At 43.2% G+C, this 27887-nt stretch overlaps 1 protein-coding gene across 1 annotated transcript in view; it reads left to right on the top strand.

The window, feature by feature from the left end:
* Positions 1-5757: 5757 nt before the first annotated feature.
* Positions 5758-27887, top strand: part of AKAP10 (A-kinase anchoring protein 10) — an 83122-nt gene continuing 60992 nt past the window's right edge. The window contains exon 1 of the mRNA XM_089693661.1: positions 5758-5988. Coding sequence (XP_089549787.1) covers positions 5967-5988 — 22 coding nt within the window. The 5' untranslated portion in view covers positions 5758-5966. The remainder of the gene's footprint in view (positions 5989-27887) is intronic.

The following is a 27887-nucleotide window of genomic DNA, read 5'->3' as shown; positions in this document are numbered from 1 at the left end:
CGAATTTAAACTAATCTGAAATAATGAAATGAAATTCGGTCAAAATTCGAATGGATTCAAATTCGAAAACACATTTGAAAACAAACTCAAATTCGAAAACAAATTTGAAAACCAATTTGAATTTGAAAACAAGAATAGTATAAAATAAAACAGAAAATAAAGAAATAGAAAAGAATAGAATACAATAGAAAATAAAAGAATAGAAAAGAATAAAGGAAAAAAGAACAGAATAGAAAATAGAATAGAACAGAATACAATAGAAAATAATAGAGTAAAACAGAACAGAAATAGTAAAATAGAACAGAAAATAAAGAAATAAAAGAGAAAAGAATACATTAGAATATAAAATAAAGGAATAGAAAATCAAAGAATAGAATAGAAAAGAACACAAAAGATTAGAATAGAAAATCAAATATTAGAATAGAAAAGAATAGAATCAATTAGAATAGAATAGAAAAGATTAGAATAGAAAATCAAAGAATAGAATATAAAATAATAGAGTTAAACAGAGCAAAATAGAACAGAAAATAAAGGAACAGAATAGAATCAATTAGAATAGAATCTAAAATATTAGAATAGAATAAAAAATCAAATAATAGACTAGAAAATTATATAAAATATTAGAATAGAAAGAATATAACTGCCTTCCAAAATCTGAATTTTGAATAGAATGAATTTGAATTCAAACAGAATACATTAGAATAGAATATAAAAGAATAGAATAGATTAGAAAAGACTAAAATACTTTACAAAAAATTGTAAGCTGCACTATGGAGTAGTGATCAACAAAATCACGGTGAAAATTTTGCTGAAATAAAAATTTCCAATATGGTTACACAACTCTTCATATAGCCCATATATTATCAAAAACACATATGAATTGTGGATTATGTAACGTTAGAATTATTATCAAATCCGCTGGAATTATTTGCAAATCCATTCAAATTATTTTCAAATCCGTTCGAAATTTCTAATTCAGTCGAATTTGAATAAACTAAACGAATTCCGAAAAACAAATTTAACTAATCGAAGGAAAGGAAATTAGTCAAATAACGAATTGAGACGAAACTAAACAAAACACATTTTTCCATTTTCCACATGTCTAAGGTCAATTAGCCACAGCTCAAGCATGCCTAGCAGCCTCTGGGGGAACCCTGGTTGAGAATTGTTGATGTCGATGATCATATTTACATATTTATCCAAAAAAAAAGTAAAAGTATATATGCTCCTAAAAAAGACCTGATAGAGAGCCAGGATCATAATGACAGGTCTGGAGTGGGCACCTTTAAAGTGGCATTAAACTCCAAACTAAAAATGTAGTATATCGCAGCTTACCAATCATTAGATGTGGTGACTGCATTTGTTTTCTTTTTTAGCCTTTTCCCCTCTGCTTTCACCTGCTGATCTGGCCAGGAACATACCACCTGTATTAGAGTGCCCACTTTGGAGCACAGGGGCACCTTTGGACAATAACATTGTCAGTCTGGGAGGAGGGGAGTGTTAGATATACTAGACGATTTAGATATACTAATAAACTGAAGCCTAGCTCCAGCTAATACTTTATAAGTAGATACGGCAACAGTTTTTAATAAAAAATAAAACTGACCATTGTAAGCACTTCTGCCAGTACAGAATGGTTTGTGTTATGCCTGTAACTGATACATCTGCAAGAGAGCATGTTCTTTTGAAAAAAAACAACAGATTTACTGGACAGATCACCAGGTGAAAATAGAAGAAAGCCTAAAAATGAAAACTAATGCAGCCATCACATCCAAGAATTGGTAAGCTACAATATAAAGAATGTTCGCTTTTGGGTTTAATAATGCTTAAAGAACAGGTTAGCAATTGCAGCCCCCCTATTTTTTTTCACAGGTTCCATTTAAGCCCTTCCCACAGCTCCTGCTGGCCCTTTAAGACAGGGGTGGGCAACTGTGGCCCTCCAGCTGTTGTAGAACTAAAAGTCCCATGAGGCATTGCAAAACTGACAGTTACAAGCATGACTCCCAAGGGCAGAGGCATGATGGGACTTGTAGTTCACCAACAGCTGGAGGGCCACAGTTGCCCACCCCTGCTTTAAGATATTGCTGTAAAGGAGTTAAGGAGGACCGGAACATTAAAAGCTGTGCTTAGAATAAAATAAGCAGAGCACAAAGGACCAGTCATCAATACGGACTCTGGTCTCCCTGCAGATGATCTTTCCCCATTACTGACACACCATCACTTGTTCTACATTGTATCCCTATGTGGAGGTGGCCATCTTGGTAGAGGCAGGGCTTTCCTTCCTCATGTCAGAGCCAGCAGCAAAGAGAATAGTGAGCAGCACAGATGTGGCATCACTAAATCTCCCTCCAAATTTGGGGAGACCAGCAGCTAGAGGCAGCAGTGCCTTAGATTTCATTCTGCAATTGTACAGATATGAGGCCCCTTTCCCCCACCTATGTACTATATGACAATTATTTCCTTACCTGTTTCATCCGTCTATGGCGGATGCCGGCATCGGCCGGAGGAGATGGCCGGGGACGCTGCAGGGGACACATCGCGGGAACGAAGGACAAGGTAAGTGCTGCAGGGACCCCCAGAGCAGCGCCGCATGGTAAGCCTGAGTGTAGCTCGTGGTATAGAAATTCTACCACGAGCTACACTCGGGAAAACCGCCAGGGAGGTTAAAAGAGCCGCGGCTTGCCGACCACTGAGCTACGGCAACCCTATTGCCTGTCACCTGGTGGGCAGTGTGCTCCGGAGCCGCAGCAAAGGTGAAAAAGAGCCGCATGCGGCTCTGGAGCCGCGGGTTGCCGACACCCGGTCTATGGCTTCTACTTCCAACTCTCACTGTCAGTCCCGTCAAAAAATCTGATCTTCCTTTTGTTCTGTTCTGCTTCCTCGGAAGCTCTTTCATACTCCCTGAAGCTTTCCCTGCCTCCTCCTCTTCCCTCGTCTTCTTTATAACATCTTATCTGTTATTCTCTCTACTTCCTCCTCCCTGGTCCTTTTCCTTGGAGGTCCTATGTCCTTCCTCTGAGGAGCCTCGCCTCTGAAGAGATCTCTGCTTCCTCCTCTCTGCTCCTCTTCCTTGGAGGTCCTGTGTCCTTCCTGCAAGGAGCCTCGCCTCTCATTTCTGAAGAGGTCTCTGCTTCCTCTTCACTGCTCCTCCTACATGAAGGTCTGCCTGTGATCTTCCTCAGAGGAGCTTTGCCTCTCATCTCTGAAGAGGTCTCTGCTTCCTCCTTTCTGCTCTTCTTCCTTGGAGGTCTTCCCGTGTCCTTCCTCCAAGGAGCCTTGCCTCGCATCTCTGAGGACCTCTTGGCTTCCTCCTCTCTGGTCCTCCTCCTTGGAGGTCTGCCTGTGGCCTTCCTCCGAGGAGCCTTATCTCTCATCTCTGAAAAGGTCTCTGCTTCCTCCTCTCTGCACCTATTCCTTGGAGGTCTGCCTGTGGTCTTCCCCCTAGGAGCCTTGCCTCTCATCTCTGTGGTCTCTGCTTCCTCCTCTCTGCTCCTCCTCCTTGGAGGTTTGCCTGTGGCCTTCCTCTGAGGAGCCTTGCCTCTCATCTTTGAAAAGATCTCTGCTTCCTCCTCCTTGGAGGTCTGAATGTGGCTTTCCTCCTAGGAGCCTTGCCTCTCATCTCTGAGGAGGTCTTGGCTTCCTCTTCTCTGCTCCTCCTTCTTGGAGGTCTGCCTGTGGCCTCTGAGGAGCCTTGCCTCTCATCTCTGAAGAGGTATCTGCTTCCTCCTCTCTGCTTCTCCTCCTTGGAGGTCTGCCTGTGGCCTTCCCCCTAGGAGCCTAGCCTCTCTGAGGACATCTCGACTTTCTCCTCTCTGCTCCTCCTCCTTGGAGTTCTGCCCATGACCTTCCTCTGAGGAGCCTTGCATCTCTGAGGACATCTCAGCTTCCTCCTCTCTGCCCTTCCTCCTTGGAGGTCTGCCTGTTGCCTTCCTCCGAGGAGCCTTGTCTCTCAACTCTGAAAAGGTCTCTGCTTCCTCCTCTCTGCTCCTCCTCCTTGGAGGTCTGTCTGTGGCCTTCCCCCCAGGAGCCTTGCCTCCCATCTTTGAGGTCTCTACTTTCTCCTCTCTGCTCCTCCTCCTTGGATGTCTACCTGTGGTCTTCCTGTGAGGAGCCTCTCTGAAGAGGTCTCTGCTTCCTCCTCTCTGCTCCTCCTCCTTGGAGGTCTGCCTCTGGCCTTCCCACTAGGAGCCTTGCCTCTCATCTCTGAAGAGGTCCTGGCTTCCTCCTCTCTGCTCCTCCTTGGAGGTCTCCCTGTGACCTTCCTCCGAGGAGCCTTGCCTTTCATCTCTGAAACGTTCTTGGCTTCCTCCTCTCTGCTCCTCCTTTTTGGAGGTCTGCCTGTGGCCTTCCTCCAAGGAGCCTCTCTGAAGAGGTGTCTACTTCCTCCTCTCTGTTCCTCCTCCTTGGAGGTCTGCCTGTGGCTTTCCCCCTAGGAGCCGTGCCTCTCATCTCTGAGGAGGTTTTTACTTTTTCCTCTCTGCTCCTTGGAGGTCTGTCTGGGTCCATCCTCCGAGGACCCTCTCTGAAGAGGTCTCTGCTTCTTTCTCTCTGCTCCTCCTCTTTGGAGGGTTGCCTGTGGATTTCCCCCTAGGAGCCTTGTCTCTCATCTCTAAAGAGGTCTCTGCTTCCTCCTCTCTGCTCCTCCTCCTTGGAGGTCTGCCTGTGTCTTTCCTCCGAGGAGCCTTGTCTCGCATCTCTGAGGACGTCTCGGCTTCCTCCTCTTTGGAGGTCTGCTTGTGGCCTTCCTCCGAGGAGCCTTGCTTCTCATCTCTGAAAAGGTATCTGCTTCATCATCTCTGCTCCTCCTCCTTTGAGGTGTGACTGTGACCTTCCTCCGACGAGCCTTTCTGAAGAGGTCTATGCTCCTCCTCCTTGCAGGTCTGCCTGTGGCCTTCCCCCTAGGAGCCTTGCCTCTCATCTCTGAGGAGGTCTGTGCTTCTTCCTCTCTGCTCCTCTTCCTTGGAGATCTGCCTGTGGCCTTCCCCCTCATCTCTGAAGAGGCCTCTGCTTCCACCTCTCTGCAGGTCTGTCTGTGGCCTTCCTCAGAGGATCCTCTCTGAAGAGGTCTCTGCTTCCTCCTCTCTGCTGCTCCTCCTTGGAGGTCTGCCTGTGGCCTTTCCCCTAGCAGCCTTGCCTCTCATCTCTGAAGAGGTCTCTGCTCCTCCTCCTTGGAGGTCTGTCTGTGGCCTCCCCCCTCATCTCTGAAGAGGTCTCTGCTTCCTCTTCTCTGCTCCTCCTCCTTGGAGGTCTGTCTGTGGCCTTCCCTCTAGCAGCCTTGCCTCTCATCTCTGAATAGGTCTCTGCTTCCTCCTCTCTGCTCCTCCTCCTTGGAGGTCTGTCTGTGGCCTTCCCTCTAGGAGCCTTGCCTCTCATCTCTGAGGTCTCTGCTTTCTCCTCTCTGCTCCACTTCCTTGGAGGGCTGGCTGTGGCCTTCCTACAAGGTGCCTTGCCTCTCATCTATCTATACCTAAATAAAACATGAAAACAGCCACCTTTTATTTCAGGAAATATATAATGTTTTCGGGTTCTAAGTTATTTTTAGCAAGCAAAAGCTGATTTTAACATACAAGTGAAAAACGTCATGACTGCGAGTGGTTAATAACTTAGGAAACAAGCTTTATTCGTCTTCCTCGATCCTTCCTACACCACCCTTCTCTGAGGACAGCGAAATGCTTCGGCATCCGTGGATTGTCCCTAACAAAGATGGCGGACCGTGCTTCAGCGGCTCTTGGAGATTACCCAACAGGCTGTGCGCTCCCCGGAAGGTCGCTGCGCTGTGTACAGTATGGCGGAGGTTGGAGCCGAATGTGCAGGAAGGAGGAAGTGTCATTCATGTTAGGAGAGCCGGGGTGTGTTTGTGTTCAGCGGGGGTCGGAGAGCGGGTCCCCGGCATCCCGTGTGCTGGAAGGAGGGAGCCGGGGCGCCCAGCAATGTGCTGATTGAAAGCGACACGTCCGCCCGGCACCATGTCCTTCTTCCGTAGGAAAGGTAAGCTGGACTCCCTTCCCAGGGGATGGGCACCGTGACCGGTTGCCTTTATCCACCGTCCTCCGTGGAGGAAGAGGACCTGTCACCGGTGTAGTCCTTCCATAGGGCCATGCTTTGAGGTGTTCAGTGCTGTGTATGGGCCCCGCTCCTGCCAGGACTTCCTATGGGAGAGGAGAGGCTTCTATGGGGGGTCTGCACCCTACAGGACCTTCCCCACCCCCTCACTGCTCTCCTGCTCCATCACCATGGTAGCTTAGTTTTTTTTTTAACTCCAGATACAAAAACCTTTATGTGTGTGTATTCCTTTACAGTCACCACGGGAAGAAATCTACTCTGTGCTAAAACATGTCTGGGCAAACCCAGATATTACTTTGTAAAAGTAGCAGTTACCTCTTCCCTGGGTTGTACATAGCCTGAGTTAACCACCTGAAGGTCAGGCCTTTTCTGGCAATTTTTGTTTGCAAGTAAAATTCAATATTTTTTGCTAGAAAATTACTTAGAACCCCAAATATATTATATATACACACACTGCTCAAAAACATTAAAGGAACACTTTGAAAACACAGCAGATCTCAATGGGGAGAAATCTCATGCTGGATATCTATATTGATATGGACTGGGTAATGTGTTAGGAATGTAAGGATGTCCCATCATTTGATGGAAATGAAAATTATCAACCTACAGAGGACTGAATTCAAAGACACCCAGAAAATCAAAGCGAAAAAATAATGCAGCAGGTTTGTCCATTTTACTGAAATTTCATTGCAGCAACTCAGAATGGTCCTCAGTACTTAGTATGGCCCCCACATGCTTGTATACATGCCTGACAACATCGGGGCGTGCTCCTAATGAGACGACGGATGGTGTCCTGGGGTATTTCCTCCCAGATCTGGACCAGGGCATCACTGAGCTCCTGGACAGTCTGAGGTGCAACCTGGCGACCAAAAACATATCCCAGAGGTATTCTATTGGATTTAGGTCAGATGAGTGTGGGGGCCATTCAATGGTATCAATTCCTTCATCCTCCAGGAACTGCCTGTACACTCTCACCACATGAGGCCGGGCATTGTCATGTACCAGGAGGAACCCAGGACCCACTGCACCAGTGTAGGGTCTGACAAAGGGTCCAAGGATTACATCCCGATACCTAATGGCAGTCATTGTCTATCCTGTAGAGGTCTGTGTGTCCCTCCATGGATATGCCTCCCCAGACCATCACTGACCCACCACTAAAGCAATCAAGCTGAACAATGTTACAGGCAGCATAACGTTCTCCACGGCTTCTCCAGACCCTTTCATGTCTGTCACATGTGCTCAGGGTGAACCTGCTCTCATCTGTGAAAAGTACAGGGAGCCAGTGGCGGACCTGCCAATTCTGGTGTTCAATGTCAAATGCCAATTGAGCTCTATGGTGCCAGTTAGTGAGCACAGGGCCCACTAGAGGACACTGGGCCCTCAGGCCACCCTCATGAAGTCTGTTTCTGATTGTTTGGTCAGAGACATTCACACAAGTGACCTGCTGGAGGTCATTTTGTTGGGCTCTGGCAGCGCTCATCCTGTTCCTTCTTGTACAAAGGAACAGATACCGGTCCTGCTGATGGGTTAAAGCGGAGCTCCACCCATAAGGGGAAGTTCCACTTTAAGCCTTTGTCTTTCACTCCCCGTTAAGGATTGGCACCTTTGGGGAGCGGATACCTGCATTTGCCTTGGCGATCTTAAGCGGAAGTTGTCCCCACTGAAGATGCCAGCATCAAGGAGAGAAGATACCTGGTGAAAGCGGTGGTGAGGACACTGCTGGACCAAGGGACAGGTAAGTGTCTGTATTTTAAAAGTCAGCAGCTACAGTTTTTGTAGCTGCTAACTTTTTTTTTTTTTTTTTAGGTGGAACTCCGCTTTAAGTACCTTCTACGGCCCTGTCCAGTTCTCTTAGACTAACTGCCTGTCTCCTGGAATCTCCTCCATGCTCTTGAGACTGTGCGTGGAGACGCAATAAACCTTCTGGCAATGGCACATATTGATGTGCCATCCTGGAGGAGTTGGACTGCCTGTGCAACCTGTAGGGTCCAGGTATCGCCTCATGCTACTAGTAGTGAAACTGACCCTAGCTAAATGCAAAGTTAGTGAAAAATTGTCCGCAGAGATGAGTAGGGAAAAAATGGCAGTGGCCTCCACCTGTAAAACCATTCCTGTTTTGGGGGTTGTCTCATTGTTACCCATCTAGTGCACCTGTTGTTTCATTAACACCAAAGCAGCTGAAACTGATTAACAACCTCCTCTGCTACTTAACTGACCAGATCAATATCCCAGGATTGGGGAAAAAATACACTTTAACAACTTCAGCTCCGGAAGATTTACCCCCCTCAGTGACATATCAATAAGGGGCTATCTGCGAGAACCAGGAAGAGACAGCCAGCCCACTGATGAAGTAGGAGAGGAAGATGGCAGTATGCAGCAGTGAAGCAGGAGGTCCTGCGGATCAATGCTGAATTTGCTGGGTGTTTATAAAGCATAACCCAGTGAAAGAGAGAGGATTAAAAAAAAAACAAGGTGTCAGAGAGACTGGAACATCAGTACATCCTGGGTCCCAATTGTCTTCTCGTGTGCAGGTTTTCCCTTCATTGTCGGATTCTGTACAGTACCACCATTAAGCCATGCACTCAGCCTTCAGAAGGGTTATCTATGAATGACTGTGTGCTACGACTATGAATTGTCACAGCTGAACTTGGGGATCAGGCAATATTGTGTCTATATATTTGTCATGCATACTCACTGGAATCTTGGTGTGCTTTGTGTATTTCTTCCAGATCTGTGCAGTAATTTGGTGTGAAACATTGCTTCTGTGTAGAAGCTTCCTGTAATACAGACCAGTCACTGCTGCTCTCTCTCTTTGTGCAGGGTGACTGGTCTTCTTTCTGCTCCCTCTTGTAGTTTTCTGCATGAAACCTGTAGCGGTTGGGGCTGCTGTATTCCTCCTACAGCTCTGCTCTCTTTGCAGGCTATTTACTGCACACTGATGTCATGGCTACTTTTACATGGTAATATCTGGGTTTGGCATTTGGTGTGAACAAAGTGGATATATATCCTTTGGTGCTATTGAGTAATCAATTGAAATTGGCAGTGTGATGCCATGCTATCTTAGAGGAGGAGATGGTGTGCCTTTGTTTATGTAATTAACCTTGTTTATCAGCAATACTGTCATCAATATATTTTATTTGAAATTACATCTGCCATCATCATAATTGTGTTACCAGCTTTTGTGTGGAATTCCTTCTTTCATTTGGTGAGGTGGCAGCCTTTATCCATGTTGAAGATGGTGGGTTGTGAGTGCTTGGGGTGTTCTTGGCCTTGAGCATCCAACAGGGATGGTCTTTGTGGCCAGGTTTGGCAGTTCATATGGGGAGGAGGGTTGTTCTGTACCTTCTTCCTCACAGATTTTACACACCTCAGACGTCTACCCCAAATGCATTCCACACATGGCTTAATTAAACCCTCAACTATTTTTGTCATGTTTCCCTCTAAATCAATTTTAATAGCTTTACATTCACAGTTTTTTAAATCTTATTTTGCTCTCAAACATAGTTTTTATCTTGAAAAGATGTTTGCTGCTGTGTCATTCTTTATGCTGCTTCCACAAACGTCTGGTCGGGAAGTGAGCATTGTGTATATCACACATGTAAAGCTAGCTGTCAGTCTAAGGACTGGAGGGCAGAGCAGCACTGCCGTTCACAGACTAGGTTAACCTCCCTGGCGGTATGATTATTTCAGATTTTTGGTGCTGAAAGCGGTACCATTATTTTGCATGGAAATATGTCGTTTTTTTATTGTAGGCTGTAATATTTAGGAATAACTCACTGAAATCTGTCTGAACAAGAGTCTATTAAACATCCCGGGTATGATAAAATTTGAAACACAAAATCATAAATTATAATTTAATAAATAATCGTAAAAAATAATATTACATTTAATTCAATAATATAATCAAACCAAAAACACTGAAATTTGAAATATAGCGCCAAGTTCGTACATCGCTGAGCAAAGTCGCAAAATTGTTTTCGGTGTCTGATGGCTAATTTCTCCACGAATCATTATCACTCAATTCTGCAAGTGGTTCTGATTTACTGTTCTCTAGCTGGTCTAAACCGCTTTTGACCTAAAGGGACACTTTTTGGACGCCATGGACGTTTCTCAGTTTCCAGGCAGAAAGAACATTCAAAATGGTGACGGGACAGGACAGAGCACTAAGGACAAAATGTATGTGAAATGGGTTGAAACAGCAATGTTTTACTATGGAAAATCGTTTTGAAAAAAATGACATTTTTTTAAATTTTCAAATTTATCGCTGCCGGCGGCACCCGTACTTCCCAACGTCACAGGGACCGGAACACAGGAGCCGGATGCCGGCATCAGCCGGAGGAGATGGCCGGGGACGCTGCAGGGGACACATCGCGGGAGCGAAGGACAAGGTAAGTGCTGCAGGGACTCCCTATGCAGCGCCACATGGTGAGCCCGAGTGTAGCTCGGGGTTACCGCTTTTGGTACAGACATTTTACCCTGAGCTACACGTTAGGGAGGTTAAGGATGTGTTCACATATGTGCGGGCCGGTTTTGACGGCGCAATTTCAGCCCACTCTGGTGCGACTTTGTTCAGCTGTTCAGGTACGATTCAGGTGCGAATTGTCAGTGTATGATAGTGGAAATAACACCTGAACCGGGCTCAAAATTGTAGTGGACTCTTTGAAAACACTCTGTGGCTAGCCCACACATACACCATATTGCTATAACCTCCCTCCTAGATTGTAAGCTCCAAGGAGCAGGGCCCTCAATTCCCTCTTGTATTGAACTGTATTGTCTCCCACTATAATGTAAAGCGCTGAGCAAACCGTTGGCGCTATATAAATCCAGTATAATAAGTATTGGGATGCCCCTCCAAATCATTGGATTCAGGTGTTCCAATCACCTTCATGGCCACAAGAGTAAAAAATTAAGCACCTAGGCATGGAGACTGCTTCTACAAACATTTGTAAAAAAAATGGGTTGCTCTCAGGAGCTCAGTGAATTCAAGTGTGGTACTGTGATAGGTTACATAGTTAGTCTGGTTGAAAAAGACAAAAATCCATCCAGTTCAGCCATTTATAGAAGAAAAAAAAAAGTTATAACCCTATACCCACAGTTGATCCAGAGGAAGGCAAAAAAAAAACTAGTGGTGCACCAAAATGAAAATTCTGGTGCCAAAAGCGAAAACGAAAATACAAAAATGCACTTGGTCAGAAATCGAAATGTGCAGTTTTTAAAAATGAATATATATTTTTTGGAAAAAAAATACACTTTGATTAACTGCCTCCCGCCCGCCATATAAGGAAATGATGGGCGCAAGGCAGTTCTCTCGTTCTGGGAGGATGTCATATGACGTCCTCCCACTCTAACCGCGCATGTGTGCCCCCAGGGGCGCACGGCAATTGGTGGGGACACAGTGGATCACCAATCAACGGAAAGAGCCGATGATGTCAGCTTTGTCATGTGATCAGCCATGTTCAATCACAGCTGTTCACATGTAAATAAGGAAATGCCGGTTATCAGCATTCCTCTCCTCACGAGCTGTCACACTGACAGTTTGTGAGGAGAGGAGAGCCGGCAATCGGCATTCCTCAGAGGGGACATGTACTCTGATGATCAGTGTGCCCTGATGATCAGTGTAGCCCCATCAATGCCACCTGCCAATGCCCATCAGTGCCACATCAATGCCACATATCAATGCCTACCAGTGCACATCAATGCCACAATGTTCAGTTGTTTTTGGTTTGTTTAGCAAAAAATAAAAAACCCAGAGGTGATTAAATACCACCAAAAGAAAGCTCTGTCTGTCTCAAAAAAATTATAAAAAATGTTCATATGAGTATAATGTTGCATGACCGCACAATTGTCATTCCAAGTGCGACAGTGCTGAAAATTGGCCTGGGCAGGAAGGGGGTATAAGTGCCCTGTAGGCAAGTGGTTAAAAAAAAATATATACCCCAATTTTTTGTAAAATATGAAAGAGGATTTTATGGCGAGTAAATAGCCAACATGTCACGCTTTAAAATTGCGCACGCTCTTGGAATGGCGTGAAACTGCGGTACTTAATCTTCATGGGTGATGCTTTAAACATTTCTACAGATTAGCAGTGTAAAGTTACAGAGTAGGTTCTTTTGCGAGAAATTATTGCTCTTGCTGTGATGTTTGTGGCGATACCTCGTGTGTGGTTTGAACGCCATTTACATATGTGGGCATGACCTACGTATGCGTTCACCACTACGTGAGAGCATGGAGGGACAGGGGCACTTTAAACTTTTTTTCTTTTGATTTATTTAATGTTTTTTGGTTTTGCGTTGTCCCTGTAAAAAAAAAAAAAAAATGTAATCGCTTTTATTCTTATCACAAGAAATGCATGCATCACTTGTGATAGAAATAATTAGTGACAGGTCCTCTTTATGGAGAAATATGGGGTAAATAAGACCCCACATCTCTCCTCTGCAATGTAAAGCATTGGATCAAAAAAAAGAATTGAACTAGCGCTTTAAAAAAAATTGTCCAGAACCGGAAGTGACATCATTCCGATCCTCCAAGGGCATAGAGATGAGTGGAGGCCATCTTCCCTTCACTCATCTCTATGCCTAGCACCAGGATCTTTTGATGGTTTCTCAGTTAAGGCTGAGAACTACAGAGCGGCGTCTGGTGGTGGCAGGTGGCGGCGAGGGGTGGGATTTTTTCAGCACCTTTATTGGTGCTTTTTTTTTTTTTTAATTTTGGCGCATCCCTAAAAACAACCCAGTAAAGCATGATTGATACGGTTTGCTCCTTTCAGGGAAAAAATTCCTTTCTGATCCCCCGAGAGGCAATCAGATATTCCCTGGATCAACTTTACGTATAAATGTTAGTATCTGGTTATATTCTGTGTATCCAAGAAAGAATCCAGGCCTTTTTTTAAAACAATCCACTGAGCTGGCCAGAGCCAACTCTTGAGGGAGTCTATTCCACATTTTCACAGCTCTCACTGTGAAGAAACCTTTCCGTGTTTGGAGATTAAGTTTCTTTTCCTCCAGACTGCCCCCTTGTCCTCTGTGATGTGCTCAGGGTGAATAGCTCTACACCGAGCTCACTATATGAACCACTGATGTATTTATATATGTTGATCATATCCCCCCTTAACCATTAGCCGCCCGGCCAATGGCCGTTTGGCGGCTTGAAATGTGCTCCTGTATTCCGGGTGCACGCTATTTGGCGTGCTCCCGCACATGCGCGGTTTGCGCGGTTGCAGAGCGACGCAGCAGTGCGATCTGTCCCCGCCCGTGCACCTCGGACACGGCCGATGACAGATCCGAGTACCGGCTCCCGTTGCCGGTACCATATGACCTGCTGTGAGCAATCACAGCAGGTCACATGACAGTTGTATACAATGGATGGCTTCATTCATGATGCCATCCATTGTATACTAGTGCCTAGCTGTGAATGGTCACAGCTAATCACATGCACATGTCATGTGATTAGCTGTGACCAAATCACAGCTAAGCACAAAAAAAAAAAAAAAAAAAAAAAGCTGAATGAATCGATTTCATTCAGGTAAATGCTTGCTTATAGCAAAGTAATTCTTTGCTATAAGCAAATTGTGTAAAAAAAAAAAAAAAAAATACTGATCACTTCCCCAAAGTAGTACAGTGTTACTATGGTAACATTGTACTATTTTGGTCATAGTAAAATATGAAAACAAAATCTTAAAAAAAAAAAAAAAATGTAATAAAAAATTAAATATAATAAAAAAAAAAAAAAAAAAAATATATATTTTTTTTTCATACTGTCACCAGTCAGTGTCGCTGTTCACCGCCATGCCAGTTATATGATGACGCTGTACTGCACTGGTGACAGTATGTAAAAAAAAAAATAGTGAAAATTAATTTTTTCATTTTCCGAAAAATTATGACAAAAAAATACAACTTCAAAAAACTCGCCATGCCTCTTATGAAGTACGTCGGACTGTCTACTCTGCAAAAAGGGGTCATTTGGGGGATATCTGTACTGTTCTGATGTTCTTGGACCTCAAGATATTAGATTGGCTGTCAGGATTGATCAATATTCAGATCTATACCATAGTTTGTGAACTCTATAACTTTCCTACAAACTAAAAAATACATCCTAATTTGGGTTATTTTCACCAAAGACATGTAGCAGAATACATCTCGGCCTAAATTTATGAAGAACAATTATTTATTTGTAAACTTTTATAACAGAAACAAAGAAAAATGTGGTTTTTTTTTTCAAATTTTTTGGTCTTTTTTTGTTAATTTAGCAAAAAATAAAAACCCCAGCGGTGATTAAATACCACCAAAAGAAAGCTCTAGTTGTGTGAAGAAAATGATAAAATTTTAGTTTGGGTACAGTGTTGTATGACCGCGCAATTGTCATTCAAAGTGTGAGAGCGCTGAAACCTGAAAAATGGCCTGGGCAGGAAGGTGTAAAATTGCATGGTATTGAAACGGTTAATCTCCTCTTCTCGAGAGAATAAATTCAGTTCCTCTAATCTTTCCTCATAGCTGAGCTCCTCCATGCCTCTTATCAGTTTGGTTGCCCTTCTCTGTACTTTCTCCAGTTCCCCAATGTTCTTTTTGTGAATTGGTGTCCAAAACTGAACTGCATATTCCAGATGAGGTGTTACTAATGATTTGTACAGGGGTAATATGATGTCTCTCTCTCTGGAGTCTATACCTCTTTTAATACAAGAGAGGATTTTGCTCACTTTAGAAATCGCAGCTTGGCATTGCATGCAATTATTAAGCTTGTGATCTACCAGAACTCCCAGATCCTTCTCCACCATTGATTCCCCCAGTTGTACCCCCCTAGTATGTATGATGCATGCATATTTTTGGTCCCCAAGTGCATGACCTTACATTTATCAACATTAAACCTCATTTGCCACATAGTTGCCCAATTAAACAGTGCATTGAGGTCGGCTTGTAAATTGGAGACATCCTGTAAGGACATTATTCCACTGCATAGCTTGGTGTCATCTGCAAAGACTGAAATGGGATTTTTAATCCCAGACCCTATATCGTTTATAAATATATTAAAAAGTAAAAATCCCAACACTGAACCTTGGGGTACACCACTGACAATTCTAGACAATTCAGAGTATGAATCATTAACCACTACTCTTTGAATACATGTTGCCACCTGTGCAATATGTCCATCTGTGAAATTTTCTTGCTACTAAATATTCCACGGTCAACAGTTAGTGGTATAACAAAGTAGAGCCAATTGAGAACAACAGCAACTCAGACACAAATCGGTAGGCCACGTAAAGTGACAGCAGGGTCAGCACATGCTGAAGCGCACAGTGTGCAGAAGTTGCCAACTACAGTCAGGTCCATAAATATTGGGACATCGACACAATTCTAACATTTTTGGCTCTATATACCACCACAATGGATTTGAAGTGAAACGAACAAGATGTGCTTTAACTGCAGACTGTCAGCTTTAATTTGAGGGTATTTAGTAATAACAACAGTTTGCATATGTGCCTCCCACTTGTTAAGGGACCAAAAGTAATGGGACAGAATAATAATCATAAATCAAACTTTCACTTTTTAATACTTGGTTGCAAATCCTTTGCAGTCAATTACAGCCTGAAGTCTGGAACGCATAGACATCACCAGATGCTGGGTTTCATCCCTGGTGATGCTCTGCCAGGCCTCTACTGCAACTGTCTTCAGTTCCTGCTTGTTCTTGGGGCATTTTCCCTTCAGTCTTCAGCAAGTGAAATGCATGCTCAATCAGATTGAGGTCAGGTGATTGACTTGGCCATTGCATAACATTCCACTTATTTCCCTTAAAAAACTCTTTGGTTGCTTTTGCAGTATGCTTTGGGTCATTGTCCATCTGCACTGTGAAGCGGCGTCCAATGAGTTCTGAAGCATTTGGCTGAATATGAGCAGATAATATTGCCCGAAACACTTCAGAATTCATCCTGCTGCTTTTGTCAGCAGTCACATCATCAATAAATACAAGAGAACCAGTTCCATTGGCAGCCATACATGCCCACGCCATGACACTACCACCACCATGCTTCACTGATGAGGTGGTATGCTTAGGATCATGAGCAGTTCCTTTCCTTCTCCATACTCTTCTCTTCCCATCACTCTGGTACAAGTTGATCTTGGTCTCATCTATCCATAGGATGTTGTTCCAGAACTGTGAAGGCTTTTTTAGATGTCGTTTGGCAAACTCTAATCTGGCCTTCCTGTTTTTGAGGCTCACCAATGGTTTATATCTTGTGGCGAACCCTCTGTATTCACTCTGGTGAAGTCTTCTCTTGATTGTTGACTTTGACACACATACACCTACCTCCTGGAGAGTGTTCTTGATCTGGCCAACTGTTGTGAAGGGTGTTTTCTTCACCAGGGAAAGAATTCTTCGGTCATCCACCACAGTTGTTTTCCGGGTCTTTTGGTGTTGCTGAGCTCACCGGTGCGTTCCTTCTTTTTAAGAATGTTCCAAACAGTTGTTTTGGCCACGCCTAATGTTTTTGCTATCTCTCTGATGGGTTTGTTTTGTTTTTTCAGCCTAATGATGGCTTGCTTCACTGATAGTGACAGCTCTTTGGATCTCATCTTGAGAGTTGACAGCAACAGATTCCAAATGCAAATAGCACACTTGAAATTAACTCCGGACCTTTTATCTGCTCCTTGTAATTGGGATAATGAGGGAATAACACACACCTGGCCATGGAACTGCTGAGAAGCCAATTGTCCCATTACTTTTGGTCCCTTAACAAGTGGGAGGCACATATGCAAACTGTTGTAATTCCTACACCGTTCACCTGATTTGGATGTAAATACCCTCAAATTTAAAGCTGAAAGTCTGCAGTTAAAGCACATCTTGTTTGTTTCATTTCAAATCCATTGTGGTGGTGTATAGAGCCAAAAATGTTAGTATTGTGTTGATGTCCCAATATTTATGGACCTGACTGTATCTGCAGAGTCAATAGCTAAAGACCTCCAAACTTCGTGTAGCCTTCAGATTAGCACAACAATAGTGCGTAGAGTGCTTCATGAAATGGGTTTCCATGGTTAAGCAGCTGCATCCAAGCCTTACATCACCAAGTACAATGCACAGCATCAGATGCAGTGGGGTAAAGCACGCCGCCTATGCTTTTGGTTTTGGTTAAATTGTCATGAGGGACACGTAAATTGGGACAACAATCAAAGCAGGCCATACATGGGTCGAATTCCGAATGATTTTTCGATCGAAAATTGAAAACAACGTTCATTCTATAATCCAATGGTGCCACCAATGATTTTGAAAATCTGTTGTTTTTCATGAATTTTCCAGCATGCCCGATACACGAAATGGGCAGGAACCACGAAAATCGTCCGGTGCCATTGCCCCACTAACAGAGCGAAAATCGGCCGTTTTTCTTATGTCTGATTTTCTAACTAAAAATCTCTCGGAAATCGATCCATGTATGGCCGGCCTTAGTCCCTTGGACAAGTAGTTTTTTAAAAAACTTCCACACCCCTGTTTATAGTGTGCATGAGTCCTAAATCTGTAGCTTTTAAATAATATCTGGTGATCAGCAGCAAAGGTTCAGGATGAAAATGCTGTGTTGCTGTCTTCCAACTGTGCTACTGCATTGACAGCCTGTCACACACAAGTATAGTGATATGTAACTTTTTTTTTCTATGACTTTCACTTGTTACATGCTTGTTCTAGACAAGCGACATAACTATTAAAGACAGGGATGTACTTTAACCATTGAAGCTGTTATTTCTTGTGAATTACTTTTACAGTTCATAAAGCAGTATTTTATTTCTACGAACCAAGATGGCCTGCTAGTGTATTTTATAATGTAAAACCTTATCTTTGTGAACAGACTTTACATAGAAAATACAGCAAAAAAGAAGTTTCATATATACATGCAGTAATGCCAGATGATTTGAAGATTAATTAGTTTAGTGATCTGAAAACACAATTTAGATCTGGTTTTCTCAGCTTGGGTTCCTCCAGAGAGTGCTAGGAGTTCTTTGAACAGTGGCAGATTTGTTTCCCACCTACAATGACCATCAGTGTAGAGATCATTCTTCATTGGCCTACAATGTAAGGGGTCACTTCTTCACTGAGCAGTGGTGTAGGGGGACAGTTCTCCATTGATCACACTGAAAGGACAGTACAGTTTTCAGTCTGTGTTTCTGTTGTTATGGTTGTTGTTCATTTTATATGGATAATACTCTTGTTTTATATAGCAGGGAGTTACTGTGGGTACCAAATACTCCAAGTATACCACATTCGTCATTCTTTAAATCTTTCCATGACTTTCCAAGCATGTGCTGTGAGCTGTAGATAACATTTTTAGGAGGGGCTCCTTGAGACTCAGAATATATTTCAGTAGGTAAGGGCTTGAGAGGAGGAGAGATTTGATTGACTGTAAGGAATTAGAACTGAATTTGCCCAAAAATTGACAGAAAAACTAGTTTACTCTTTATAAGGCCCATAGGCAAATTTTCATGGATCTTCCATTAAAACATGCATACAGGTGGGAGTCACACTTGCCAGCTGAGTAGATGTGAAAAAAAAGGCCACACTGCAATGGGAGGCCAAGCAGTGAAGAGAGCTGGAGGCTCACAGATTAGCTAGTTTATTGCGCAAATGTTTACCATAGGGAGTATGGATACTTCAGCTGGCCAAACATTATACAGTTTTCTTGTACAATTTCTGTACAATCTCCTTTAGCTTTATCTTCAGCTATGTAGTGTGAGGGCCTGTCTGATTGGATGAAAATTGAAAGTCTTGTTTTGGTTTGACCTCATATTATATTTTTGATCACAATTGAAAGGAAAATGACACAAGAAAATTTGTATAACGTATGGCCAGTTTAAAGGCTAAGTACACTGAACGCACACTTATCTCTGATCTCTTTTACTGCTGGAATTTTATTTTTTCTCACACATGGTAAAAATCTGTTTTCTTGGCTATAAAATTACTTGAACCCCATGTTCGAGTCAGTATTGAGGTTGGAATGTCCACATTGGACACTCCTTCCTCCTGAGTAGAGTCTGATGGGAACTGGGAGGTCCTCCTTGCTCTTGATTAACTGTGCATAGCAATGGGCAGATTTTATAGGAGCTCCACCCACCCAACAGGTGCTGTGCAGACTAGTTCCTGATCAGGTACGAACATTTGCGCAGGTAAACCGAAGCACTTTAGAACTCCTAGGAAAGTCACTATAAATAATAAACATCTTCCTCAAATCAATATGGCTGGGAATTAACTCAGTGGTAGGTTTTAATAAAGTGGCAAACAGAGCAGACAATCAGTTCTACCTCAACTTCCAACTCAATGTTGGATGTTTTTATGTGACCAAACTTGAAATTTTAATTTCACAATCAATCCTGTCCAACTCCTTCGGCAGTTATTGTGAAGGTAAAGAAGACTTTTCCGCTAAATGCAAATTAGCTATATTTATGGCATTCAAAAGCAAACCATAGGTGATGCAATTTTTGCAGGAAAGAAAATCACTTGATTCCCACATCAACACAGTCAGTGTTGATGGGGGGATTACCTCCCGCAGCGCTATTATGTTCTGCTTGCAGGGAACCTTCCTTGCTGGCAGAACGCAGTGATCACTGCTGGTTGTCTGGAAGTTGATCAATAGATTAACTTCAGTACAACCAGCCTGGCTATAGATGGATCGAATGTTGGCTGCTGCAACAGTAACATGTTACACCCTGAATACTGGTGTAACATGTTATAAAAGGTGTACTTATCCTTTAAAATCAGAACAATAAGTTGTTTTGTAGCCCAGGCCATTCCTTTCTTCAGAAATGTGATGCTTCAATGTTTTTCTTTCCATAGACTGACAATAGAATAGGGTCAGTGTGAGTGTTTCTGCAGTCTTCTGAAAGTGTTGACACAGCTGCCTGTAAAAGGGCGTGTGAGCAATTCTAAGATATCAATGTTACTGCTATAGACATAATTTGTATCTGCCTGACATATTAAAAATATATACATTTAAAGACCATCTAAGCACAAAAATGTTTTCCTCTGCCTTTTTCAAGGCAAGTTGGAATTTTCCATCTTTTAAAATAATTGTAATTTACCTCTTGATATAGTAAAATCAGCCACAACTCTGGATTGCTAATACAACCTCCTAGACCAGTGTTTTTCAACCTTTTTTGTGCAAAGGCACACTTTTTTCATGAAAAAAATCACGAGGCACACCACCATTAGAAAATGTTTAAAAAATTTACCTCTGTGCCTATATTGACTATATATAAAGTAATTCTCTTGAATAGGAATCAAACACAAAGAAATTATTTTATAATTACTTTATTATGAAATAATAAAGTATTTTATAATTGGACCCGGGGGCCGGACCAAGAGTAGATGAATGATGTGTATGTGTCATCCATAGTAAGTATAGTAATATTCCCCCATAGTAAGCATAGCAATTAATCCCCCATATAGTAATTCATCCCCCATATAGTAATTCATCCCCCATATAGTAATTAATCCCCCATATAGTAATTCATCCCCCATAGTAATTCATCATCCATATAGTAATTCATCCCCCATAGTAATTCATCCCCCATATAGTAATTCATCCCCCATATAGTAATTCATCCCCCATAGTAATTCATCCCCCATAGTAATTCATCCGCCATAGTAATTAATCCCCCATATAGTAATTCATCCCCCATATAGTAATTCATCCCCCGTATAGTAATTCATCCCCCGTATAGTAATTCATCCCCCGTATAGTAATTCATCCCCCGTATAGTAATTCATCCCCAGTATAGTAATTCATCCCCAGTATAGTAATTCATCCCCAGTATAGTAATTCATCCCCCATAGTAATTCATCCCCCATATAGTAATTCATCCCCCATATTAATTCATCCCCCATATTAAGTCCCCAAGCCCCCCCTGTGTCAATTCACTTACCTTTGCTCCGCGCGTTCCTCTCGCCGTTCCGGTGTAGCATGAAAATCTGTCTCCTATGAGGATCTGTCCCCCTCGACGTATCTGCGCATGTGCCAGTTTCAGGCATTAGCAGCCGATCGGCGATCTCCGGCACATGCGCAGATACGTCGAGGGGGACAGATCCTCATAGGAGACAGATTTTCATGCTACACCGCAACGGCGAGAGGAACGCGCGGAGCAAAGGTAATATAGTAATTAATCCCCCATATAATAATTCATCCCCCATATAGTAATTCATCCCCCATATAGTAATTCATCCCCCATAGTAATTCATCCCCCATAGTAATTAATCCCCCATATAGTAATTCATCCCCCGTATAGTAATTCATCCCCCGTATAGTAATTCATCCCCCATATAGTAATTCATCCCCCATAGTAATTCATCCCCCATATAGTAATTCATCCCCCATAGTAATTCATCCCCCATATTAATTCATCCCCCATATTAAGTCCCCAAGCCCCCCCTGTGTCAATTCACTTACCTTTGCTCCGCGCGTTCCTCTCGCCATTCCGGTGTAGCATGAAAATCTGTCTCCTATGAGGATCTGTCCCCCTCGACGTATCTGCGCATGTGCCAGTTTCAGGCATTAGCAGCCGATCGGCGATCTCCGGCACATGCGCAGATACGTCGAGGGGGACAGATCATCCTGACAGTATCACGCTCCGCGGGCCGGATTAAAAGGTCCGCCGGGCCGTAGTTTGCCCATTGCTGTTCTAAAGATTGGTCTATTTGTGAGCGGAGGCCACATGTTACGGATGAAATTGCAATTTTTCCCACGGCACACCAGACAATATTTCACGGCACACTAGTGTGCCGCGGCACAGTGGTTGAAAAACGCTGTCCTAGACAGTGTTGGAAGTGATGGGAGAATTGGAGCAGGGCTTTGTTTCTTCTGTAGATAGAGCAATGGGCTGTGAGCTATGCATGAATATTCACTGATGGGACCATCAACCATGTCAACATCTAATCTGCTACAACAGCAGTAAGACATCGCTGCAGTGTCACCCCATCAAAGAAGTCCTATCCAATGGTTCTACTAGCAACATCAAAATATACTATATTGCCAAAAGTATTGATACACCCCTCCAAATAATTGGATTTAGGTGTATAAAATCAAGCACCTAGGCATGAAGACTGCTTCTACAAACATTTGTGAAAGAATGGGTCATTCCCAGGAGTTCAGTGAATTGAAGCTTGGTACCGTGATAGGTTGCTACCTGTGCGATAAGTCCAATCTGTGAAATTTCCTTGCTACTAGATATTCCACGGTCAACTGTTCATGAAATTATAACAAAGTGGAAGCAACTTTAAGCAACAGCAACTCAGCCATGCAGTGGTAGGCCACGTAAAATGACAGAGTGGGGTCAGTGCATGCTGAAGCGCAGAAGTTGCCAACCGTCTGCAGAGTTAATAGTTAAAGACCTCCAAACTTCGTGCAGCCTTCAGATTAGCACAACAACAGTGCATAGAGAGCTTCATGGAATGGGTTTCCATGGCCGAGCTGCTGCATCCAAGCCTTACATCACCATGTGCAATGCAAAGCGTTGGATGCAGTGGTGTAAAGCACACTGCCACTGGACTCTAGAACATTGGGATGACGTTCTCTGGAGTGACGAATCACACTTCTCTGTTTGGCAATCCGATGGACATGTCTGGGTTTGGTGGTTGACACTGGAACAGTACTTGCCTGACTGTATTGTGCCAAGTGTAAAGTTTGGTGGAGGGGGATTATGTTATGGTGTGGGGTTATTTTTCAGGGTTTTGGCTTGGCCCCTTAGTTCCAGTGAAGGGAACTCCTAAGGCATCAGCATACCAAGACGTTTTGGACAATTCCATGCTGCCAACTTTGTGGGAACAGTTTGGAAATAGCCCTTTCCTATGTCAATATGACTGAGCACCAGTGCACAAAGCAAGGTCCATAAAGACATGGATGAGCAAGTTTGGGGTGGAGGAACTTGACTGGCCTGCACAGAGTCCTGATCTCAACACGATAGAGCATCTGTGGGATGAATTAGAGTAGAGACTGAGAACCAGGCCTTCTCGTCCGACATCAGTGCCTGACCTCACAAATGTGCTTCTGGAAGAATGGTCAAACATTCCGATAGACACACTCCTAATCCTGGTGGACAGCCTTCCCAGAAGAGTTGAAGCTGTTATAGGTGCAAAGGGTGGGCCAACGCAATATTGAACCCTATCAACTAAAACTGGGATGCCACTAAAGTTCATGTGTGTGTGAAGGCAGGCGTCCCAATACCTTTGGTAATATAGTGTTTGTGTGTGTGTGTGTATATATATATATATATATATATATACAGTTGCAAGAAAAAGTATGTGAACCCCTTGGGATTACGTGGAGTTTTGTATGAATTGGGCATAAAATGTGCTCTGAACGTCATCTAAGTCACAACAATAGAAGAACACAGTCTGCTGAACATAATACTACACAAGCATTAGATGTTGCCATGGTTTAATTGCACATAACATGTAAACATTCACAATGCAGAGAGGAAAAAGTATGTGAACCTTTGGACTTAATAACTGGTTGACCCTCCTTTGGCAGCAATAACCTCAACCAAACGTTTCCTGTAGTTGCAGATCAGACCTGCACAAGGATCTGGAGTCATTTTGGACCACTCCTCTTCACAAAACTGTTTCAGTGTAGCAATATTCTTGGGATGTCTGGTGTGAATCGCTCTTATATGGTCATGCCACAGCATTTCAATCGGGTTGAGGTCAGGACTCTGACTGGGCCACTCCAGAAGGCGTATTCTGTGCTGTTGCAGCCATTGTTTTGTTGAATTACTTGTATGCTTTGGGTCATTGTCCTGTTGCATCACCCATCCTCTGCGGAGCTTCAGTTGGCGGACAGATGGTCGTACGTTTTCCTGCAAAATGTCTTGATAAACTCTGGAATTCATTTTCCCATCAATGACAACAATCCGTCCAGGCCCTGAGGCAGCAAAGCAGCCCAAAACCAAGATGCTCCCTCCGCCATGTTTCACAGTGGGGATGAGGTTTTGATGTTGGTGTGCTGTGCCTTTTTTTCTCCACACATAGTGTTGTGTGTTCTTCCCAAACAACTCAATCTTGGTTTCATCTGTCCACAGTATATTTTGCCAGTAGTGATGTGGAACATCCAGGTGCTCTTTTGCAAACTTCAAACATGCTGCAATATTCTTTTTGGACAGCAATGGCTTCCTCCGTGGTGTCCTCCCATGTACTCCATTCTTGTTTAATGTTTTCCTGATTGTAGATGTGTCAACAAAAATGTTAGCATGTGCCAGAGATTTCTGTAGGTCTTTAGCTGACACTCTGGGATTCTTCTTTACCTCATGCAGCATTCTGGGCTGTGCTCTTGCAGTCATTTTTACAGGACGACCGCGCCTAGGGAGAGTAGCAACAGTGCTAAACTTTCTCCATTTGTAGACAGTCTGTCTTACCGTGGACACATGAACGTCAAGGCTGTTGGAGATACTTTTGTAACCCTTTCCAGCTTCATGCAAGTCAACAATTCTTGATCGTAGGTCTTCTGAGAGCTCTTTTCTGCGAGGCATGGTTCACATCAGACAGTACTTCTTGAAACCAGTAAACCCAAAACAGGTGTGTGTTTTTTAACGGCAGGACAGCTGTCAGCAACACATCCAATATCATCACACTGATTGGAGTCAAGGTTGGCTCACTCCTGGCTCCAATTAACTCTGGGAAAAGTCATTAAACTAGGGCTTCACATACTTTTTCCTCCCTGCACTGTGAATGTTTACATGTTATGTGCAATTAAAGCATGGTAACATCTAATGTTTGTGTAGTATTATGTTCAGCAGACTGTGTTTTTCTATTGTTGTGACTTAGATGACGTTCAGAGCACATTTTATGCCCAATTCATGCAAAACTCCACGTAATCCCAAGGGGTTCACATACTTTTTCTTGCAACTGTATATATTTGCATTTTACACCTTTCAATGATGTTGGCTCCTGCTCTTTTAATGCTGCCTCATTTAACTTCCAGTCTTCACAGGAAAGTGTTAGCAATGGTCAGTTGGCTTGGACAAGGGAGGAGCAGGGGAGTACCTTGTCACCCTAGGCTATGGAGCTGTGTGTTTCTATTGATGCCCATAGTGTAGTGAGACACAGCTCTAGTCCCTGCATGTAAGGGTGGCTACATAAGAGGCTGCAAGAGAAAGGAGCCACTCTCAAATGAGAAACCTGGGCAGTGATCATGGCACCGGCTTAAACTGGACCATAGACAGGGATTAAAAGGTAAAGAACCTGCTTACTCAGACAGTGATCAGCTGCTGAAGGTGCTTTAGACAGTGATGGTTTAATATATTAACTTTACAAGGAGTGTGCTTAGCAGAGTACACAAGTTCTCATTTATAATGTGTAGGACATAAAATAGCCAGTGTACATAGACCTTGTTGGGGGGCATTAGGAAATCTGCTGTGACAAAAAGATGGCTGTTTTTCATCTCTTCGGCATACACTGACTATCATTGTGTCAAACCACACCTAATGCATTGTCAGTCTAAATATAGCTAACTGTCAGTTTAAACAACAGGTTGCTTGTAAAAGGTGAAGAGTCCAGCCTCAGAAGCCACACAGGTCATATTTAATCTCGGAGACTGAAAATATGTCTCTGTACAAAAATCACTCTTTAGTGGTACTGCAGGAAATTGTTTGCCAATTGTTGGGAAATTAGTTCACCTTTGGAACATGTTACATGTTCCACCTGTTTTAGGGAGAGCCCTGCTTGTGAGAGTTTATAATCTAAGAGAAGGGCATGTCATACATATAATTCATATAATAACAATGACTGTGTAGGGATGAGTTGTTTGAGATTTAAATTTCAGTTAGGCAGAGGCATCCCTGAAGGGATATTTTTTCAGGGATTGCCTAAAGGCAGATAGAATACAAGGTGGCTGTATAGGCTATAAAGTGGAACTTTAGTCAGAAAAATGATGTCCTGCTAGATCACTTCAGACTGGCCCTTTTTGCAGGTATAGCTATGTAAAACATTAAAAAATAAGTACCTACACTATACTGTATAAAATCCTGTAATAAACTGTTTCACACTCATCTGCACATGCTCACTTGCTCTCTATTTTTCAGCACTGTGCTGAAAAAGGCCGCTTTGCTGAAAGCCTAAAGATTTACTGCTGCTCTGGGGCTCTGAGATCCAGCAAAATGGCAGCCATCAGCAAGAAGAAGCACGAGCAATGATTGAGGCATTTTGCAGCACACTCTACTTTTGGTAGAATCATTATTAATGTGGAATGTATGCCCTTGCCTAAGGAACATTATTTTTGTTATGGGTAAAGTTCTGCTTTATGTCCAAAACCATTATATTGTCTCTTTAACATTGGCCATAGATGGATCGAATTTCAGTCAGTTCAGCAGGGACCAGCCGAATTTTGATCAGTGTGTGGCTCTCCTGTTGACAGAAGTTGGTTGTTAAATTAATATCTGTTAAATGGACAAGCTGGAAAGCTTTTGTTGATTAGTTTTTAAATTTACACAGTTCTTTGAAAGATGTCTTTCTATTCCCACACTCAAACCTAATTTTGATACCCACCTGTCTTTTTGTATTGTAGAATTTAATACACAAAAGGCCCCTTTCACACAGGAGGACGGTTTTCAGGCGAACCCAATCAGACAATCCATCGCCCTCTATGGAGTGGCGGATGTAAACGGACATGTGCCTGTTTATACCCGTCTCCATATGACCTGCTAAGGGCCAGTTCAAAAATGCACTATGCGTTCTGGATACGGTTATGTTTACAGTTCACACCACTCTCCATTCCAGTGTGTTTTTTTTGTGTTTTGCTGCGTTCCAGTACAGGTCTGCACAGAAAAAAATGCAGCTTGTTCTACTTTTTTTTCAGCACCAGAAACTGACTGCACTGGAGTAAACTAGGTTCATCGCAATACATGAAAAACACTTTGCATGCATTTTTGATGCAGAACAAAACTGGACTGCATCTGGTGTGAACCATCCCTAAAAACAGACGGATAAGGATCTGTTCCCCATCTGGCTATCGGATGACAGTTGGATGTAAACGAATAGGCGGTCCATTTTACATGAGGCTACCCATAGAGGAATGTGGACTGTGTCCGTGTCATCTGCATAAGTGGAGTGAATATGGACCTATCATGGGCTTGCTCAGTAGGGATCAGAGGACAGATCCCCCGCTGAGCAGGCAGATCCCCCGCTGAGCAGGCAGATCCCCCGCTGAGCAGGCAGATCCCCCGCTGAGCAGGCAGATCCCCCGCTGAGCAGGCAGATCTGCCTGTGTGAAAGGTGCTTAGGTGAACAAAGCCTTACAGAGAGAACTTAACAAGGTGAGCAAAAGGAGTGAGAAATTGATTAATGTTCTGCCACTCCTTCATGATCGAATTACAAGCTGAGGTTAGGAAGGTGTTTTGCACAACTGCAGTATAGTTTACAGGAAGGTCACAGAGATGGTTGGACCTGGCTCCAATGTCTTTTAGTGGTGTTTGGATACCAAGACAGATGAAAAGATAGCAGGTAATAAAGTCATCCTTAAAGCTGCAATCCTGGCTATACAAATATTCTCTAAATATAAAAGGCAGTGTGTTCTTACTTGAATCTTGGTCTCCCTTGTGCTTTTTTTTTTCCAGATCTGTGCCACAATCCAGCATGAAGCAATTCATGTACTTTGCCTTTGTGCAGACTCTTTCTCTAACATAAGACCGGTCACTGGTGCTTTCCTTCTTTGTTCAAGGTGACCAGTCTTGTATCCTCCTCCCCAGTAGGTAACTTGTAGTGGGAGGACATTCTAGGTCTCTCCCATAGCTCTTCTTTCTGCATACAGTAGGCTATATGCAGCACTGTAATGCAGAGGTATGGAAATTTTTTTAAAAACTACATGTCCAAGG

This window comes from Staurois parvus, unplaced genomic scaffold (assembly GCF_062004578.1).
Source record: "Staurois parvus isolate SC_StPar_1 unplaced genomic scaffold, SC_StPar_1.0 ptg000635l, whole genome shotgun sequence".
In the NCBI taxonomy this organism is placed as follows: Eukaryota; Metazoa; Chordata; class Amphibia; order Anura; family Ranidae; genus Staurois; species Staurois parvus.
This window is presented reverse-complemented; position numbering and strand designations above follow the sequence as displayed.